General features: G+C 43.5%; 2 protein-coding genes across 5 annotated transcripts in view; one reads left to right on the forward strand and one right to left on the reverse strand.

Moving 5' to 3' along the window:
• The window catches only part of acot11a (acyl-CoA thioesterase 11a), a 180,501-nt gene extending 166,912 nt beyond the window's left edge, over positions 1 to 13,589 (forward strand). For all 4 annotated transcript variants that reach the window (XM_072511357.1, XM_072511355.1, XM_072511358.1 and 1 more), the window contains 3 exons: positions 702 to 833; positions 4,606 to 4,732; positions 12,507 to 13,589. In XM_072511357.1, the coding sequence (XP_072367458.1) occupies positions 702 to 833; positions 4,606 to 4,732; positions 12,507 to 12,653 (406 nt within the window). In that variant the 3' untranslated portion in view covers positions 12,654 to 13,589. The remainder of the gene's footprint in view (positions 1 to 701; positions 834 to 4,605; positions 4,733 to 12,506) is intronic.
• An 807-nt stretch (positions 13,590 to 14,396) lies between these two features.
• Positions 14,397 to 20,958, reverse strand: part of fam151a (family with sequence similarity 151 member A) — a 69,255-nt gene continuing 62,693 nt past the window's right edge. The window contains exon 8 of the mRNA XM_072511348.1: positions 14,397 to 19,000. Coding sequence (XP_072367449.1) covers positions 18,333 to 19,000 — 668 coding nt within the window. The 3' untranslated portion in view covers positions 14,397 to 18,332. The remainder of the gene's footprint in view (positions 19,001 to 20,958) is intronic.

Raw genomic sequence — 20,958 nt, forward strand, 5'->3', positions numbered from 1 at the left:
AAATCCATTCCAGTTTTGAAAAAGCGATTTATTAGGAATAGGGAAGGGGCAGGGGGAATGAAACACAATGGACAGTTTCTTCAGAGAGCAATTGCGACTGAATAACCTCTTCCTCTTCTGGAAGATTCTGTAAAGGAAATAAGAATCTTTCTTTGGGAGACCTTTAAGGTAATGGCGGGAAGTGATTCAAACCACCAGGAATGGGGGGAGGAGGCAGTGGAGTAGTGGTAATGTCGGTGGACTAGAAATCCAGAGACTCGGTAATGCTCAGTGGGAACCAGGTTCAAATCTCACTGCGGCAGATGGTGAAATTTGAATTCAACAAAAATCTGGAATTACAAGTCTAATCATGACCATGAAACCATTGTCGATTGTTGTAAAACCCATCTGGTTCACTAATGTCCAGGGAAGGAAATCTGTCGTCCTTACCTGGTCTGGCCTACATGTGTCTCCAGATCCACAGCAGTGCTCTTTGGGATGAGCAATAAATATTGGCCCAGCCAGCAACACCCACATGAACGAATAAAAAAAAGTAGTAAGAATGTGAGGTTAAAAAATCTCGGATTTAAGTGTTTCACTTCAAATCTGTAAAAACTGGATTTTGCCTGATGAATACTGCTGTTTCAAAGTGTGTTCGTAACATGCACACAGAAAAGCACACAAATCCTCACCATCTTTAATCCTTTTATGTTTCTTCCAAGGAAATTTGAGTTGATACAAAAGGTGGATGAGGATGATGTTATCTATCATGTGATCGGCCCTACTCACAGCAAGGGGAGCAACTTTCAAGACTTTGTTTTGTTGGCGTCTCGTAGAGTGCCTTGTGCTGATGGGTAATCTCACTTCAAGTTTTTAAAATATATATTTTTATTCACAGTTTCCATATTTTAACATTTTTGCAAAGAACAAACACAAACCCAACCCCTTGACGCTAGCCAGACATCCAAAGTGTAAGATAAACAAACCCCATCTCTGGTGGAACTCCTCATCTGCCCCCTCTCAGAGCAAATTTCACCTTTTCCAAGTTCAGGAACTCTTATTAGATTCCCCAGCCAGGCCGAGGCACGGGGGGAGAAGCTGAGCTCCACCCCAACAGGACCTGCCTACGAGCGATCAGCAAGGTGAAGGCTAAGACACCTGCCGCTGCACCCATCTGCAACACCAGCATGATTGACACCTCGAATATGCTCTCCATGGAACCAGGCTCCAAATCTACGTGTAAGACCTCTGACATGGTGCTAAAAAACGACCCCCAAAATTTCTCCAACTTCGGGCAGGACCAAAACATATGAACATGATTAACTGGGCCATCCCACATCGTTCGCAGCTATCCTCCACCCACTCAAACAGCCAGCTCATCTTCGCTTTCGTTAAGTGCGCCCTGTGCACTATTTTTAATTGATTCAACCCCAGCCTCGCGCACGAGGTTGAGGCATTAACCCTCCGTAGCATCTTGCACCATACTCCCTCCTCCAACACCATTCCCAGCTCCTCTTCCCACAGCCCATTAATCCCTTCCATGGACACATGATCCTCCTCCATGATCCTACCGCTGAATCGACCCCACCCTCCAGCCCCATCACCGACAGCACCTCCTCCAGCAACAAAGAGGACGGTGCCACCGGAATGTTTGGGAAGACCTTTCTTGTGAAGTTCCGCACCTGCATGTATCTGAAGCCCTCCTCACGCTGGAACCCAAACCTCACCCCCAACTCCTCCAAGCTTGTAAACTGCCCATCCAAAAACAAATCCTTCATCTCCTTCACCTCTATCTCCTCCCATCCCCGGAACCTCGCATACATCCTCCCCAGCTCAAACCCATGATTTCCTCTTATCAGCATCACCCGTGAGTCTGCTTCACCTCGTTTTTGACGTGCTTAAGTAGCTACATTTCTTTTTTTAATTCCTTCTCCCAGGAACAGCAGATTTTTTGAGATTTTCGCACGTTCATGTTATTTTAATTTCTACAACATGACTTGCATTCTGCTGTACATGTCAACCAAGAAGATGTCCAGCAGCACATTATTGATATGACTGTCCAGCTTTCTGTAGCTGAATGCATAGTCACATCTCACATCACCATTATGTTTCATTCCTCAAATGCCTTCCTAGCCAGCTGCCAAGTCTTCTCTCCGCAAATAACAATGGCCTGGATTTTGCATTGGGACGAACAGTGAGGCTAATAGCCCTCACCATTATTGTGGGCACATTGGACAGCAACTTCCACAATATCTGCATGCACAGTTAAACTTTGAAATCTGAAAGTTGTTGTCTGGACTACATTGCTGCTGCACAGGTTGCACTTCAACAGTACCTTACTGATAGACTCAGTATTGAAATCACTGTAGGCCACTAAATTGGGAGACTTGCCCACTAAACACACCAAAAAAACAACAAAAACTGATGCATTCAGGTATAAGTGAATTTTCAATGCCATAAGTGATGACGAATGCCAAACAATCAGCCTCCTTGCCCCACCCATGGTGAAGGTTGTCTCTGAAAATTTAAACTTACAAGTGTGACTTTTCATTTCTTAAGAAATTAATTGTTGGATTTTTCAAAACATTAAATTGTCATTTAACCTTTTCTGTCTACCTCTTTGATCTCTCCCACTCTCTATCTTAATCCCATGTTTCTTTCCAAATCTTTATTTTGCTTTCTGGACATGATTTAAATCTAATTTATAATCCCTAGTTTCTTCTTCTTCAGCTCCCTGCCCAAAGGCAGGCCCGGCCCACAATGCCACAACCTTTACCATGGGTGGGGCAAGGAGGCTGATCCCAAATTCACCCCAGCCAGAAAGGGAATTGACTCCCATCCTGTTGGCATCAATGTGACTCACACTGGCCATCCAGCCAATCGACTCCCCAACATGCACTTTGCATTCATGTAGTAGCCTGGAGCTGTGGATTGTGATGGTTTCAATTTCTTTCCATGACATGGCTGATCAGGAATCTCTCCCACTTTTACCTCCTGCCATTGGGATATGTTGAAAGGATTTACAAGTTATTATTCAACCTGTTTGGCTGTGTTATGCATGTACCTTCCTTGCTCACCAAGTCCTAGAGTGGGAATTGAACCCAGAACTTTTGGTTCAGTGGCAGTAAGGCGACCTACTGCAATTCCTGATTGAAAACCCATAGGGCTCAGTGTGGATTCGTCAACCCGTTGTCCAGCTCACAGATCCCCTGAAGAGGGTTCTGCCCTGGATCAAAAATGCTTGATGACAGTGAGTATCCATTTGAAAGTGCAGTGGATGGCCAGCACCGTAGCTTCATCACTGACTATAAAATCTGGACCATTGTGCCCAAATGCTGCAACCAATGCTGTCAAAAACTTGCACTCCCATTACTCTGTGCCATCTTGATCTTCAGGAAAACAGGTCTACATGCAGCCCACCTGCTACTAAAATGATATGTTAAAAAAAATATTTACTTGAATTTAGAGCTGGTTGGTGCGTCCCGTGGCTCCACATTTAAATCATGGGCTGCTGTGGGATACCACACTTGTTCCCTCTCCTGACTGCTTCCCCCACAAAAGATGTATGTGCTAGGGCTGCAGCAGCCCAAAAGTTCAGGTAGTTTTCCATGGTGAGCCAAGGACATCTGGCAGGTCTGTATCTGATATTACTGAGGCCCAACACTATGTATAGGGTTGCCTTGGGCCTACTTGTGCTGGTCCTAGGCCCGTTAGTTTCTTTGTTCCTATTTTTCTTTATTAACTTTCATCAGCAATATATATGGCCGCAGTTGATATTTCTAGATTTTCTCTTTTATCCTACAATGTATACAACTAGTACATAAACCACCTGTGCCTGAGTTTATTCATCACAACAGCTGTTAAAGTCTTGTGACTTCCCAAACCTGTAAAGTGCCTGTGAACTTCTGCATTTTTCCCTCTGTTATACCCAGGTTGCTTACATCTCAGAACATGCAGCTTTTGTGACCTATTCCTGACCTCCCCTTTTTTGGGGATGTGGGGAATTGTGCATCTGACATGTTGGCAGATTTTTCTTTGGACACATCACTCTGTCCTTTCCCACAGTCAAATCAGGTCAGCCTGTACCTTTAACAATAGTTCGCATTTTGTTAGCCGCAGTAATTAGTTACAAAATCCCAATTATTATAATGTCATTATAGGTGTTGATTGTTTAGGTGTTGAATTGTAATATTAAATGCAAACAATTATTTTAAAAACAAAAATTAAACTTTTGAAAATGGCCACCTGTCGAATTGTTCTGCAGCAGATCTCCAAGGCATGTCACAACCAATCTCCCCTGGCCTTTTAAGCAGACTCCCTGGTGGAGGGCCAGACAGTCTGCCCAGGTAATGCAAGTGACATTCAGACTGGAACCAGGACACAGCTTGTGATGGGCACAAGTTCCCCAAACACCATACACTGGCTGGTTTTAATAGCAGAGCAGGAAATCTATGTTATAGTGTTAGAACTTTTAATCTAACATTGCCAACTTATGTCATGTTAATTCTTCATGTTGGCTTTAAAAGATCAATATATGAGTGAAATGTCCCAATTTGTCACCCCCACAATGATATAATTCAGCATTAATCAAAGTATTCAGTCTGCATTTGTAAACTTACTTTCTAGAGATCCATATCTGATAGCGCTCCGATCGGTCAGTCTCCCTGCAGCCCCGCCAACTGAGGACCTTGTCAGGAGTGAAGTATTGTGTGCTGGCTTTACACTTTGGGAGGAAGAGGACGCCCAAACCAGGGTAGGTGATCTCTGTTAATGAACTGTGGTCATTAATTGAGCCATTGACACGTATATATTATTGACTTAATAAGTCAGATAGACCGAAGTGAATATTTTTCTTTAACCAATGATATGATTGTTCAACAGAGTCTGACTGTGGGTGTGGTGTAAGTTTTCCTTTTATTTATGGAGGCCATTTGGCTCGTTTCCGCAATGTAATGTGTTTTGAATCCACCAACAGAATGCAAGGGAGGTTATGCCAGGTCCTAACTGCACTTGACACAAATCCAATCTGAAATGGTGCCATATCCATGCAGTAGCAGGACAGCAGAGAGTATGTCTTGTTATATGACGGGTGGTGGTTTGAGGCCAGTATCTCCTCACAGCAGAGCGGGACTGGCAGAGCTGAATGGCATTGTTGGGTCTCTTTATCTTTCTGTGAAAATAAACTCATAACTACATTCACTGACACACTGGCCACTGCCTGCCTCTGTTGGCACTGAAGTGGTTCCAAGTTAAACTTTAATTAATTCAAATGTTAAAGTTTCTCCAGAGTTCAGTGGGTTCACTTAGCAAACTGAAACGTTTAGATCAGGAGGGTCACGGGTTTGATCCCAATGTGTGTTGTTAGCTGAATTCATCAGTGTGATTGAGTCTGAATCATTAAATTAAACTCTTAAATCATTAAATGGTTTCAAGAAAGAGATATATATATTTCTGATTTTTAAAAATGGGTTGAAGGAATATGGGAAATACACAGGGAGGTGGATTTGAGACCAGGAAGAGATCAGCCATGATCTGATTGAATGGCAGAGTAGGCTCCAAGGGCTGAATTGCCTCCTTTTTTCTGTTCCAAATTCCTGTGTTACTACAATTGTGGATTAGGGAGGAATATCCTGCTGCTAATTACTGTCCAGTAGCCCTCTCTAAATGTGTTTGCTCATGGACATAGGGTGGGAATCCTAAAGCTGCAGATGAATTAGTGTTCCATGTCCAAGCTCCCTCATTTATAATGGCCACTTAGGACTGGCCAAAGCACCATATCCCAGCAAGGATTCTGTGCCACCAGGAGTGCAGAGGAAAAAGTTAACGTGGAAAAACAATTCATAAAAATGATAGTTGAAATATTTCAGAGTTGGAACATAAAACTAGGTACAGTTCATTTGAGCCTATGCTGCAATTCCAGTTAAGCATGACAGTTCCATCATCTTTATTCCAATTCCCTTCTCATTCTCAATATTTTCACGTATAAATATCCCTTTTAAATACTTCCATTATTTTTGCATCCTGGCCCTTCTCGTGTTTTGCACTCCGTAATTCAGCAATTAATTCACATGAAAAGCTTATTTTCTGGCTTTGTTATCAGTTTAAAGTTCTGTCCTCATGTCCTGGATTCTTCCATTTGACTATCCGATCAATCTCTTTGATTTTTAAAAAAAACGTTCAATCTGATCACTCTGCATTTCTTTTTTTCCCCCTTTTTTTTCAATTTAGAGTATCCAATTCTTTTTCCCAATTAAAGGGCAATTTTAGCATGTCCAATCCACCTACCCTGCACATCTTTGGGTTGTGGGGGTGAGACATGGGGAGAATGTGCAAACTCCAGACAGTGGATAGGTACATGGATTACAGTAAAATGATATAGTGTAGATTTATTTGTTCTTAAGGGCAGCACGGTAGCATTGTGGATAGCACAGTTGCTTCACAGCTCCAGGGTCCCAGGTTCGATTCCGGCTTGGGTCACTGTCTGTGCGGAGTCTGCACGTCCTCCCCGTGTCTGCGTGGGTTTCCTCCGGGTGCTCCGGTTTCCTCCCACAGTCCAAAGATGTGCAGGTTAGGTGAATTGGCCAATGATAAATTGCCCTTAATGTCCAAAATTGCCCTTGGTGTTGGGTGGAGGTGTTGAGTTTGGGTAGGGTGCTCTTTCCAGGAGCCGGTGCAGACTCAATGGGCCGAATGGCCTCCTGCACTGTAAATTCAATGATAATCTATGATTAATCTAGGACAAAGGTTCGGCACAACATCGTGGGCCGAAGGGCCTGTTCTGTGCTGTATTTTCTATGTTCTATGTTCTATGACCCGGGGCTGGGATTGAACCTGGGACCTCAGCGCCGTGAGGCAGCAGTGCTAACCACTGCGCCACCGTGCTGTCCTTCACTCTGCACTTCTAGGAAGTATGCAATCCAAGTATCACAACAGAACTGCGCTTCATCATTTCAATTAGCGTCTTAATTAAAATGAAAATGAAATGAAAATCGCTTATTGTCACGAGTAGGCTTCAGTGAAGTTACTGTGAAAAGCCCCTAGTCGCCACATTCCGGCGCCTGTTCGGGGAGGCTGGTACGGGAATCGAACCGTGCTGCTGGCCTGCCTTCGTCTGCTTTAAAAGCCAGCGATTTAGCCTAGTGTGCTCCATGACCAGCCTATCCTTCCTAAATTGGAAGGATCCTACCCATAACGTCGTCGGCTGCGATGGCCGTGTGGTTAAGGTGTTCCATTCAAAATCCAATTGGGTTTCCCCGCGCAGGTTCGAACCCCGCTCGCAGCGGCACTGATCCGTATATTTATTCCAAATGAAGTCTGACCAGCATTTTGTAGAAATGTTGCAGCATCCCCTATTTTTGAACATTCTACATCTACAAGCTAGTATTTAATGATTTATGTATGTCGACTCCTGAATCTGTTTGTTCGCTTACCCTCCAAGTCCCACCCACATCGGCTATGGCTGCAGGGCAAACTGACGAGGAATGAGTTGGCTTTCCTCAGACTCTGCTTTGGGGGTGGGGGGGCAGCCATTCTTCCCCCACTCCCGGTAATAATGCCTCCACCATTGCTCTTTCCGGCCTGGTGTGTTGGGTTTTATGTCTCTTGGCAATAACCAGTTTCACCTGCATGCAGGCCTTAGTCTAGTTCAGCTGTCAACCCATGTGGCCTCCTGATTCATTGCTGCTTTCACAACATTAAACATAGGGGTGGAAAGTTAAGATTGTATTAGAGGAGTGAAGAAAGAGAGGGATGGGGTAGAGGAGACAGGATAGGCCAGTTGGGAGCCTAGGATGGAGCAAAGAACAAGGGGTTATGGAAAAGGGGAGAGGAAATGGGATTGGGATGTGAAGAAGGAGAACAACAGGAATTGGGATTGCAGGAGATTGGGTAGCTGATGTGCAGTTGGAAGTGAGGAGGAATTCTTGGCAGCCTCTCTCTGCCCCCACACCTTGGGCGGGATTCTCCACTCCCACGCCGAAGTGGCCACGCCGTCGTGAACGCCGTCGAGGTTCACGATGGCGCGGAACAGCCCCGGTCCCGACCGATTCAGGCCCTGACAATGGGCCAGGATCGGGGCCGCGTCATCTACACGCGCCAGGCCTTGTCGCCCGCGTAAAAGCGGCGCCGCATAGATGACGCGGCCGGCGCTGCATGACGGAGCGATCAGGTGTGGACGGCGCCGGGGGGAACCTGCCGTTTTGGCCTGGCTGCTCGGCCCATCCGGGCCTCCGAATAGCGGGGGTGCCGGAGAATCGCCATTTTCGGTGTCTCCGGCGATTCTCCGGCCTGCGAAGCTCGACCGGGCCGTTCCCGCCGCTTGGGAGAATCGCGGGAGAGCGTCAGACCCCGGAAATTTTGGCGGCCCAGGCGATTCTCCCAACCGGCGTGGGAGTGGAGGGTCGCGCCCCTTATCTTCAACCACACAATCTCACCCCACATAATTCCTGTTAGGTGGCGGCCATATATTACCGGGAGTGGGGGAAGAATGGCTGTCTTCCGCTCCCCCGCCCCCCTCCCCGAAGCAAAGTCTGTGGAAAGCCGACTCGCTCCACGTCAGTCTATCATGCAGCAACAACCTGCTGCGGGAGAGATAGATTGCCTGACAGCCAATCTCCTCAGTAGACATGGCAGCACAAAGAGCGCATTAGTGGGCACTGTTGAGACAGCAACAAGTCCCAAGAAGAAGGCCAGGTGGATCCTGGAACATGGCAAGTCCGGGGTATTAGAGGGAGTGGGTTTGGCCAGTTTAGGGAGCAGTGGGTTTGGTCTGCAGGGGGGTAACTATCTTTAGGGAGGCTGTCCCACAACGCACAAAGATACCGACCTTTAAAAACTTACACTGACCTTTGATTATTTATTTAAATAAGGCAGGCGGGCTGCCGATTCTGACGCCTGCTCACCTACCATGTTCTGGAGTGAACACTGGGATTAGCGTACAGGGAAAGGTGTTGGGGTTGGCACCTTCCCCATTTTACGTGCCTGCCCCCATCCCCCCCGTGATAACATGCCAGCAGGGCACATGAAATCCTGGTGTAGGCTAGCTACGTGAAAATTAACTGTTTCTGTCCAACTTCTCAGTTGATTTTGGAATGTACAAAAACACTTTGCGAAAGGAAAACACTAGAGCCTAATGCGTTCTGATTACCACACTGAATAGCACTTGGTCTCTGAATAGACTGTGCTATGGAGGGGATTAATTTAAAACACATTGATTTCTCCTCTACCACCCATTAGTAAGCAGAAAGGAGTTTTTGCTTGGCTTCCCCTTTTATAAATAGTGGCCTATTTCCCAATTCCTCAGTTTTGATATGATCCAATTTCTATTAATAACCCCACAGCACATATTTGGGGCATCAGACTTGCCAGTGCTTCAGACGGGAGTGAAGGCGGATGTTCTCGCCTTGTTGATAGCCAGAAGACAACATCTGCTTGGGTGGAGGTCTCTTACTCCGCCTTGGTTGGGTGGCCTCATATTTGTTTCTACATTGGAGGAAGGTTAAGTACACCATTAGAGGGCCGGTAGAAAGGTTCTACCTAAGATGGCAGCCATTCATTTCCGTTTTTAAGGAGATGGTCATCGTCAGCTGTTAGGTGGTTTAATTTAGTTTTATGGGTTAAATTTAATATGTGTTTTTGCTTGTTTGTCTCTTCTATTGTGTAAATCTGGTTAATTGTTTTGGATGGTTTTGTTTAATATGAAAACATTTTTGTAACCACATTTTAAAAAAACTCGTAGCGAACTCAAGATACGATGAACTCAATGGGTTAGATTTATTCGAACACACTCAAAATGCGAAGAGTGACAACGTTGCTTCCTTTGCATTCGTACAATAAAAGAGGAATAGAGAAAAGCAAGATTTGCAGTGCAGAGATCAAAAAGTAAATAGTGTTTTCACATAGGTTCCAATGAGGTATTCCTTCACGGAGGTCAGTGGGTTGAAAACTAATGCTGTATAATTTCCTTTTCCAACGGTGTTAAATTCACACGTTAAATTATAAAGCATCAGTTTTCAACCTGCTGACCTCAGTGAAGGAATACCGTATTGGAACCTATGTGAAAACACTATTTATTTACTTTTGGTCTCTGCACTGCAAATCTTGCTTTTCTCTGTTCCTTTTTTATTGTATGAATGCAAAGGAGGCATGCAGAGATGAATCGGTCTCATAGGCGATGGTACAGAAGTTCCAGCAGAAACAGTGTAGGTGGAGCTGTTATTCAATATCAGCAGAGTTCCTTTTCTGTGAGACTGCTTGTAGGATGGTAAACAGCAGACTGACCTTGCAGTTCCAAAAGACAATATTACTGATTCCACAAACAGAGGTCCATATCACATAGCTCTCATCTCCCCTGTCTTTGATAAAGGCTGTTCCTTTGGGGGAACAGAGGGATCTTGGGGTCCACGTACATAGATCCCTCAAAGGTGCCACCCAGGTTGAAAGGGTTGTTAAGAAGGCGTTTGGTGTGTTGGCTTTCATTAACAGGGGGATTGAGTTTAAGAGCCGCCAAGTTTTGCTTTATAAAACCCTGGTTAGACCACACTTGGAATATTGTGTCCAGTTCTGGTTGCCTCATTATAGGAAGGGTGTGGATGCTTTAGAAAGGGTGCAGAGGAGGTTTACCAGTATGCTGCCTTGACTGGAGGGCATGTCTTATGAAGAAAGGTTGAGGGAGTTGAGGCTTTTCTCACTGAAGTGAAGAAGGAAGAGAGGTGACTTGATAGAGGTGTACAAGGTGATGAGAGGCATGGATAGAATGGATAGCCAGAGACGTTTCCCCAGGGCGGAAATGACTGTCACGAGGGGACACAATTTTAAGGTGATTAGAGGAAGGTATAGGGGAGATGTCAGAGGTAGGTTCTTTACACAGAGAGTGGTGGGTGCATGGAATGCGCTGCCAGTGGAGGTTGTGGAGTCAGAGTCATTAGGGACATTTAAGCGACTCTTGGACAGGCACATATACAGCAGTTATTTGAAGGGGTGTAGGTTAGGTTGATCTTAGATTAGGATAAATGGTCGGACCAACATTGTGGGCCAAAGGGCCTGTACTGTGCTATGTTCTATGATGTGTATCCTTCGTTTTGATCCCCGAGATTGCTAAATGACCCAACCATTAAGAATTGAAAGGGGGGCTGTGCGGCCCTTTGTCCTAGCAGATGAGTAGACTCTGGCTGACCAGCCTAGGTTATGAAATGCAGATGCCCTTTGTATAGTTCTCTTTGAATTTGGTTGTGCAGCCTACAGGGGAATCATTAGTATCTCTTCAGAGACATCAAGGTGCAAGTTTCCCTGATACTGCCAGGTAGCTCCTTTTGCTCGAGAGTCACAGGTCGGCATAGTTTCAGCCATTTTAAAAGATCTTTGAACAGTTTTTAAAATTTTAGAAATAGCTGTGAGGATATTTGTGTATATTTATAAAGATATACAGGGTGAGATCTTAGTCCCCTCACACCTGGATTTATCAATATTTCTGGTTGCAAAAGGACACAATCGTGGGTCTCACCCCCACAAACCCAAATATGTGCAGGGTAGGTGGATTGGCTATGCTAAATTGCCCCTTAATTGGAAAAATATTGGGTACTTTAAATTTACTTTTTATAAAGTAAAAGGACACAATTTCACCTCAATAATAGATTACTACATTATGTATTACTGCACATAGCACTGTTGCTTTCCTTTTAAATCACTGAACATATCATGGTTTAATTACATCCCTGAAACATCTTAGAATACGTTTTGACATTAAAGCAGCTATAGAATTGCAAATTGTTGTGGGAGATATGCTGGTGTTCAACATAAATTTGAGTTTCACTGAAAAAGAGGCATGTCAAAGATTTAATCTTGTACTGACCAGGACACATTTCACAAGGATACAGATATAAAAGGAAACAACAGTTTATACTGTCTGAGAAGAGAGATTGTTTGGCAAGTGGACTCTAATTGGTAGAGGGATTGTCATGGAGAATACATCAATTGATGGTCAACTGCCAAGCATTGTTTGAAATTTGAACCAGGCAGCCCAAGAGTTATTTCCCATGTTTGTGAATCAAGGGTTGCCAGTTTTCCTTGTTTGGATTACCTCTATAATGGTAGTCCATACTTTTTGGACTAGTTTTGACGTTCCTGAAGGACACAATCAGATGCCTTATGGATGTTCTTTCTCTTTCAAACTCCCACCTCCCCTCATCCCACCCAAAGGAAACAAAATGCAAAGAAACCAAACAATTGCTGTTAAAATCTGCCCTCTATTTCCCCCTATCCTTTAAGACTTATGGTTCCACAGTCTCTGGCATTTGCTCATTCCTACCGCTGGGATCAGCCATCACAGTGCACACCACAAACAGACCGGAGAGATTCCCATTTTTATATGGCTTCAGTGCCAAAACAGCCACTGGGGGAATTCCTCAAAATCTGGATTTAGAAAATGCCCCTATTTTGATGTGAGCGAAAGGAAAAGAGATAGGTCATAGCACAGAGTTTGTCTGCTGTTAATGCCTGCAGATAATGGAGTTACTTGTCTTTTTTTTCAGATTACATACTACATCCAGGCGACCCCTGGAATTCTCCCATACATCACCTGCAACATCACTGGACTCTCTGCTGACCTCTGCAAAATCATTGAGGCGTGTCATAAATTTCTCGAACAAAATAAGGATATGACTAATGTAGCTTTGTGATGTCTGTGTGATGTAGCAAAGAGTATCTATTTCTGCACAGTCTGCATCATATTATGGTGATCCAGTGGAGTTGGCGCAAAGGAGTGAATTCATGGGATAAAATGAGATTTCTGTTAGTTTTCATTAACTGGAACTCAAAAATTCAGTGATGATTAAGTGCTTTGGGGCAGTCACAGTCCAGAACATTTGTATATTTTATATCAAGGGCACTGTCCTTGGTTAGTTGAGATTTAATACAGATGAAACACAATGATGCAATAACACTAGTGAGAGCTACATTAGAGCAGAGATTACTGCCATTAGCTATATGTGTAAATTTGAGCCAAGTCGTTGTACTGAATTCTAACTGGGCCTTGCATACAGCAATTCGTTGCAGACTGCCAGATTTAATCCATTATATTTTTGTACAAATTTTCAAAAAAATTGACTTAAAAGATGAACACATGAGGAACTTGGGGAAAAAAAAACTGTCGCTGATGAAACTATTCAAATAAAATCGAATTGATGATCATGTTACTGGCCACTGAGCCACTCCTGTCGAATACTTTCAGCATTTTGCCTGGGTGCTGAGATAACTTTTTTTCATATTCTTTACAATCTGCTGACATTCATCAAAGCAAGTATGTTTTCTGTAATGCTGAATTTGCCAATTTTGTGTCTGAGTTGGGAGTGTGGTTTTAGAAAGTTATTTTATCGTTAAGTCACAGTCAATTATCCTCACAGTCAATTATCCTTTCCTTTCAACTGAAACCACACGATACTAGAGCGAATGTTATAATTTAGCATTGAAACACTGGATGAAAATCAATTTAACATTTTGGTAACAAAGTTACCAAGAGTGATTACTGCAAGGACTCACCATGGTGATAGTGGAAGACTGGTTTCCAGTGAATAAATTCTGCCATTTAAAACACCAAATAAAAATACTTAACATGAGTGTGTCCTTCTTTATTGATCACTAAACACCTTTTATGAAAGAGAATGATAACACAATAGCCTGTTAACATTACAAAATCGGCCAGTTGTAAATGAAAATAATTCACGAGGTTTAGTAACACATCAAGCATTAATTGCTGTTTCTGTAGTGTTGCTGCAACATCAGCAAGCGACTAATTAAAAGACACTGAAATCATTAAATGTGAGGAAATTTTTGAAAAAATTGTGAAGTCTTACTGCACAGCAGCACTTACGAAAATTGTGCAATTGAAGAAATGTCAGAGAGGTTCAGCTAAAGGGGAATCGGTCTGTTAAAATTCAACCACCAGCTCCACTGAGTTCAGTCAATAAGCAACTGATTCAAGAAGGTACCTAGTTTAAAATCCAAGGAACTACAGTGCCTTTGGGTTAGAGGGCAGAAGAGTGACATTATTCCAGTGGTCCTGTTCTCAAGCACCATTTAGGAATTCCTGGACAAGGACTTGACTGGATCCTGCATGTCAACAGCTTGTTGCCACTTCCTGTCAAGACTCACATGATTAACTACTGAGATCGGGTGCTGGATTGTGCCTATTGCCCTTGGAGCTCTGTTCCAATAAGGAGAAGGAGAAAGCCATGCGGAAAATAATTAAATCACTACACGCACCTACCCCGAGACCATTGTAAATGGAGGCAATGACTAGGCTGAAACTTGAAAGCAAAAATGAAAATACGCCAAGGTGCTTCACAGAAGCACACAATGTGAATACCAAACTAAAGAAGCTGTTATTAGGAAAACTTGATCAAAGAGGGGGGCTTGGGGGGGGGGGGGTGGGGGGGGGGGTCCTTAAAGGATGAGCAGGATCTGGAGAACCAGAGGGATTTAGGAAGAAAATTCCTGAGTGAGGTGGCTGAAGGCACAGCTGACAATAGGAGGAGGGAACACTGAAGGCCAGTGTGAGAGAAACAAACTGGGAGGGGATGGGCGTTATAGTGCTGGAGAAAGTTATGGAGCATGATTGGTGAGGCCATGGAAAGATTTAAACACAAAAGATAAGAGCTAAGGAGATGAGGATAGAGATGTTCAAAATCATGAGGGGGCTGGACAGAGTAGATAGGGAGAAACTGTTCCCACTCATAAAAGGGATGGCATAGATTTAAAGAGATTTGCAAAAGAAGCAAATTTGATGTGAGAAAAAAAGCTTTTTTACACAAGTCATTCGGGTCTGGAATGCACATCCTGAAAATGTGAAGGAGGCAGATTCAAGAGGGCATTAGATGATTACGTAGAATCATACTGCACAGAAAAGGCCCTTTGGCTCATTGCCTCGGCACCAGTCAAACATAACCACCTAACCTTTCTAATCCCATTTTCCAGAACTTGGCCCATAACCTTGTGTGCCCTGGGATCGCAAGTGCACATCAAAATACTTGCTTAATGTTATGAGGGCCTCTGCCTCCACCACCCTTTCAGGCAGCAAATTCCAAACTCCCACCACTCTCTGGGCAAAAAGGTTTTTCCTCACATCTCCTCTAAACCTCCTTCCTGTTAAACCTTAAATCTATGCCCCCTGGTCATTGATCCCTCCACCAAGGGGAAACGTTTCTTCCTGCTTGCTCTGCTTATGTCCCTCGTAATTTGAGAAATCTCAATAATATTCCCCCTCAGCCTCCTCTGCTCCAAGGAAGATTAACCAAGTCTATCCAATCTCACTTCATAACTAAAACTTTCCAGCCCAGGCAACATCCTGGTAAATCTCCTCTGTACATTTTCCAGTGATATCTCATCCCTCCTATAATGTGGATTCCAGAATTGCGCACAATACTCTAGCTGTGGCCTAGCCAACATTTTATACAGTTTCAGCATAACCTCTTTGATCTTAAAATCCAAGCCTCAGCTAATAAATGCAACTATATCATGTGCCTTCTTAAACACTGTATCTACCTGCTCTGCTATCTTAAGGAATGGTGTACATGCACACCAAGATCCCTCTCATCCTCTGTGCCTTCCAGAGTCTTGCTGTTTATCATGTATTCCCTTGCCTCGTTTGTCCTGCCCAAATGCATCACCTCACACTTATCCGGATTGAATTCCATTTGCCACTAATCAGCCCATCTGACCTGCCTGTCTATATCTTCCTGTAATCAAAGGCTATTTACCTTGCTATTTACCATCCTACCAATCTCTGTATCATCCGCAAACTTACTGATCAACCCTCCTATATTCATATCTAAATCTACTTGAATAGAAACAATCTGCAGAGGTACGGGGAAAAGGCAGGGGACTGGCATAAAGTCACGATGCTCGTTTGGAGAGCTGGTGCAGACACAATGGGCTAAATGGCCTCCGTCTGCACCATAACAATTCTGTGAACTAGAAATCGGAGGTACTGGGAGAATTAGGAACCAATGCAGCTGGAAAAAAGGGATGAGGGAGACTTGTGCATGTTAGGATATGGGCAGCAGAGATTTGAGTGCAGACGTTTATGGAAGATGAGAGGCTGTCCAGAAGAACTCTTTGGAAGGTGCAAATCTAGAGCTACCAAAGGCATTGGAAGAAGGTGTCAGGGGCTGAGGTAGGAACAGTGGTGGTTAGAGGTGGAAGAAAGCAAGAGGAGATCATGGGGAGCAGTCAGCATAGTTCTTAAATGACACTCCCTGCCTTACTACATACCACAGATACTTATTTTTCTTTTCCCTTACAAATTTCTTTCCCGTACCAAAAGCCATTTAAATCCAATAATTAAAAAGTATTATGCATCACACTTAAGCTGATTCTCACTCTGACATACATACACCTAGGATCTGGTTTGGTTGACCATTTTGCCAAATTTGTTACATTACCAATTGTGAATGAGAAACAAATCAATTTGCTCATCATTTCTCTAAACAGCTTTAAACCATTATAATTTTGTGGGACGGGGAGAGAAACAACAAAATACCTTCCACCGTAATCATATTTTAAAATTAGCTGCAAGGAAATAATTTCTATGACGTCTGGGTGCCAAGAGTACCAGCTCCAGCTGTGAAACTGTGTGTAACAATGTATTATGGTTCATTTTCACTCTTGTTCTGGAAAATGATGATACCCCCAGATTATAAATAAATGGTGCTAATGCAGTATTAAGATTAATTTGTGAGGCAAAGGTGCTAACCACTGTGCCCCCCTGTCTGCATTGATTCCCTCTGGGTGCTCTGGTTTCCTCCCACAGTCCAAAGATGTGCAGGTTAGGTTGATTGGCCATGTTAAATTGCCTCTTAGTGTCCAAAAAGAGGCATGGAGTTGGGGGTTACAGGGATAGGGTGGGGCATTGTCCTAGTTGGGTGCTCTCTCAGAGGGACGGTGCTGACTCAAAGAGCCCAATGGCCTCCTGCACTGTCGGGATCCTATGATATGACGTGTGGAGAACATGCAAACTCCACACAGTCACCCAAGGTTGGAATCAAACCCAGGTCCCTGACGTTGTGAGGCAGCAGTGCCATCCCAACAGTTAGAATGTCTAACCAATGGACTGTGTATTATTCAGTGAGATTCTGAGTTGAATGTGACCTGCTAACCTGTCCTGTCTATCTCCAAATTATTGCTTCTTCCAATAATATCCGGCATTGCCATCCAGGTGTGACAATCAATAGGGGAACAGGCTGTGAGGGTTTTCCCATGAGGTCCTGATGTACATGAGCGAATGGAGCAAAAAAATAATTTAACAATTCAGTATCAACCTGCTATGCTACCTGCTGTGAATGGGAATAGAGGTGGGCACAAAGGACACAGTCTCTATCCACAACTGCTAATACTTGTGAAAATGTTTGTGAGGATGAATCACATTTAAATGGCCAGAGCTTAAGGGAGAGATTTGTCAAAGTAGATCACATGTGGGAACCAAAGTGGGTGTCACTCCATTTGTGACTTGACAAGTTTGTCGTTTTGAATGTCACTTGACCGCAGCCACTTTAAGAACACTGAAACATCTTTGTGTGAAACCTTAGTGTAAAGGATATCTACAGCTTGCATTGCAATCTGGTACTGAGGTTAATCATTGTCGAGTGGGTAGCTGAGGTCTGCATGCGAGCTTGTACAAATCTACATGGCTGGCGGGTTAGTGATTTATGAGATGTTGGCTCTCATTACACTTCCTGTTGTTAGTTTCACAAAGGTAGACAAACTAAAGGGGGTCGGTCAAGTTCTCTGTTTCATGGGGAAAACTAAGGAACACAATTGCAACTTGCTAAGTGAGTGAACCTGCAATACATAATTAAAATGCACCTGGGCAGCATGATGGCGCAGTGGTTAGCACTTCTGCCACAGCACAGAGGACCCGGGTTCGATCCCAGTCCTGGGTCACTGTCGATGTGGAGTTTGCACATTCCCCCCGTGTCGGCGTGGGTCTCACCCCACAACCCAAAGATGTGCAGGGTAGGCGGATTGGCCACTCTAAACTGCACCTTAAAATGGAAAAAAAAGAATTGGGTATATAAAATGTATTTATTTTTAATTAAAATGCACCTCAACTCCTTTGTGAACTGGCCTTATGTGTACTAACCTTTTCGCCAAATTTTACAATCTATAGCTGGAAAACTATCTTTAAGATCTGTATCAAAGTGAGAAAATATTGAAAGTTAATTTGGTTGCAGTTTATGAACGTCCCAAAATCCAGCTAATAATTTCTGTGGTTCAGGACTTAACGGAGCAGAGCTTGAAAATCATGTGTCTGCACAAGAGGCAGGATTGGTTGGTCACGAATACAAAGACTCACAAACTCATTTTTACGAAGTGAAGACATCAATGTGAAAGCTGTTTCTATAATCCTGAGGTAAACTGTAGTAAATCCTATGAGTGCTGTATGTTCGGACGTTGATCAGCCCCTGAAACCCATCCATGTAGGTGCCTTGTTCGTGAAGATGCTCCACAGTCAGAGTGTAGCTGGGGGAAGCCTGCAGTAGTCCAGCTGTGGCCTTCCATGATTTACCCAGAGCAATAGCCTGAAGCTGGAAGGACACTCTTTGCCACAGCCCCTGACAAAGATTTAGCATGTCTTCCACTAATGGCTGTGTGTAACCATGGGCAAGTGCTTCATTTGGCCAGCTTGGAGCTATAGTCACGAAAGGAAATATTTCATTTATCATTTTGATGAATTGCTTTCCTTCTATGTATCCAGGGATGCTAAAACTGCCATGAGAGAGGTCCATGCTGACCCAGACAGGCTTGTGAAGAAGGTGTGCTGTGTAAGCTTGATGAAGCAGATACAGGGTTGGGGCCAATGCCTGCTGGGATTTTATCTTCAGGTAGATGCCCCATGGCTTTGATGAAGTTAAGATCTGATTTAGAGTTGATTCCAAAGGAAATTCCAATCCGTCTTCTGAACTCTCTACTATTGGAATAGCACTATTGGCTCTTTTCTTCACATTCAGAATAAGCATTCCTCCATCATTTCCTTCATAAATTGAAAATACAACATATACGTCATGTGTTCAGGCTGCACCAGGTGTTTACATTTCAATTTCACTAAACAGTCAAAACCACACAAATGTATCACCAATTAAAATGACTACCGAACACCGGGATAATAAATGTACAGAATAATAGGGGAAATAGTTGACCAACTGGCAATAAAGTGGGCATAATCTAGAGACTGCAGGGATAAAAGTCAAACACAAGGCACCCAAGAACAGGCAATTCGCTGGATTTTTTAAATCTGTCTAGCTGTGACAGCCTAGGCTGTGGGCATATACACAAATTATGTGAATTCCTCTATATTTGGTCATCCAAAATAACCCTCATATTAGTTGTCAGTACGACCTTCTATTATTGTAACATTAAATCCTATTGTCCCATTTGTTTCCCAGCTCACCTAAACTGTGCTGGCTTCTGCCTGAAAGTTATAATCTTGTCTTGATGTTCAGTTTAATTCCAGCACTTTATTTTGTCTACGGAACCCTCCCGTTACTCAATCCTCATCAACCCCCAGGTAGGAAGAGGCTGCAAGGTCACTCTTGTGATTCTTATACGCAGTTTCAGGCCTTAATTTGACCGGTGAGAAACGTGCTAAGGATATATGTATATATTGAGGAGGGAGACTTTCATGATTAAGGGGTGGCAAGGCAGTTTGATTTCCATTCACGTATCAGCTTGGCTCAGTGCTAGCACCTTTTAAAATCAGAAGGTTGTGGTTTCAAGCCCCATTCGAGATATCTACACACACACACACACACACACACACACACACACACAATCTGGACTGACACTGTAGTTCATGCACTTTTGGATTAGCTCGTGACATTATTCAAACAAAGAATTCTTCGGTGTCCTCAATTGATAGCACTAAATGTGACCTTGTTGCAAATTGATTGTTGCATTCACCCAGATAATAACAGTAACACACATTTCCTTGGGCTGCAAAGTGTTTTGGATGAGTCCAACTATGTAAAATATGCTATATAAATGAAAAGTTCCTTCTTTCTTTAAAAAGCTAGTTATTTTTCCAAAGGTGACAAACTGAGTAAAGTCTGAGATTTTAAAATTCTGAATTACATGTAAATTTTTGGTCATAATGGGCATTCATGTATGCTGAAGTGAAAGTGACATTATCTCGTCAAGAGTTTAGATTTAGATATAGAGATGTAATTGAGATACCATAGGTCAAAGAATAAGGAGCATTAGCATTCTTTGAGTTGTGGGGTGTAGATCTCTATATCCAGTTACATTACATAGCATATTTTTCAGGACTTCTACAAGCAAAGATCTTTGAAGTTAGCCTATATGGCCCCATTGTATGTTCATGCTTCTGGCATTGGTAACATCATCACCGCCAGAGAAAATCCTTGGCCGGGATTCTCTGGTCCTCCAGCTGCACGGCTGCACGCCATTTGCTGGCAGCAAGATTCTCTCTTCCCGCCGCTTGTCAATGGGATTTTCCATTGAAGTCACCCCATGCCGCCAGGAAACCCATGGCAGGGGTGCGCTGCCAGCAGGAAAAGAGAATCACAACTGCCGGAGAATTCCGGGCTTTTATCAATTATGGTAAAGTATATATAGGTGGAGGACATTGATTGGATGGTTACTTGAGCATAAATAAAGAGACACTTACTGATGCGGGGCATGAGCCAAGCTAGGAGCTATATACCTGTAATGATCCATTCTGTAAATAAAGCTTTCCCAAGTAAAGATTGTCTCTGGTTTCTTCCTTCACTGACTGGCTATCAGGAGTATAATACAGTCCATGCCACTTCCCTGTAGTATGAGCCCACTGCCCTGCACAGCTTATAATTAAATTTCACTCAAATGGTAGCTTTTTCCTTTTAAAATGAGGTAAAGGACTTCCAGTTGCGGCTATGCGGAGCTAAGTCGCACATTCGGCAGCTCCCACAAAAAACAGACTTTTGGGCTCTTTTC

This window comes from Scyliorhinus torazame, chromosome 7, assembly GCF_047496885.1.
Source record: "Scyliorhinus torazame isolate Kashiwa2021f chromosome 7, sScyTor2.1, whole genome shotgun sequence".
In the NCBI taxonomy this organism is placed as follows: domain Eukaryota; kingdom Metazoa; phylum Chordata; class Chondrichthyes; order Carcharhiniformes; family Scyliorhinidae; genus Scyliorhinus; species Scyliorhinus torazame.